Below are 602 nucleotides of genomic sequence, written 5' to 3'. Positions count from 1 at the left end.
TGTGTGTGTGTGTGTGTGTGTGTGTGTGTGTGTGTGTGTGTTTTCACTCTATTTTCAGAACATTGGAAAACAAAAACTTTTAAAAAGCTGTTCTATGCTTTGTCTTTTCAATGCTGATTTCATCCGTTCAGTTGGTGTTGGTCTTATGGAGCACACTTTCTTTCAGGATGTACTGCTTATCAATGTGGTGATTGAACAGATGATTTGTGATACTGACCCTGAGCTAGGAGGTGCTGTGCAGTTAATGGGACTTCTCCGTACTCTAATTGATCCAGAGAACATGTTGGCTACAACTAATGTAAGAACTCATACTAAGATTAAAAATGTTCTGGCCCAATCAGTCTTAAATAGTTTTAAAATAAAATTTTTAGAAACAGCACATACTTTGATAAGTATTTGTATTTAAAAAGCAATGATAACTTTATAACAATTTTCAGTAAATACAACATTGTTATCTGTTTAATTCCTTTTGTCTTGTTAACTTTTTCCTTTATTTACTAGGGGTAGGAGGTATGCCGTGAGATATGCACGCAGGCATTAGCTCTGTACTTCTACCAAACTCAGGCTTGATCACGCTTGCCAGCAAGTGCTTTTTTTTTTTT

At 35.5% G+C, this 602-nt stretch overlaps 1 protein-coding gene across 1 annotated transcript in view; it reads left to right on the top strand.

Moving 5' to 3' along the window:
- Positions 1-602, top strand: part of Ppp4r3b (protein phosphatase 4 regulatory subunit 3B) — a 48,696-nt gene that overhangs the window by 25,897 nt on the left and 22,197 nt on the right. The window contains exon 8 of the mRNA XM_021210259.2: positions 167-298. Coding sequence (XP_021065918.1) covers positions 167-298 — 132 coding nt within the window. The remainder of the gene's footprint in view (positions 1-166; positions 299-602) is intronic.

Source organism: Mus pahari, chromosome 13 (genome assembly GCF_900095145.1).
Source record: "Mus pahari chromosome 13, PAHARI_EIJ_v1.1, whole genome shotgun sequence".
Taxonomy (NCBI): Eukaryota; Metazoa; Chordata; class Mammalia; order Rodentia; family Muridae; genus Mus; species Mus pahari.
The sequence above is the reverse complement of the archived record's forward strand: the minus strand, read 5'-3'. Positions and strand labels throughout refer to the sequence as shown.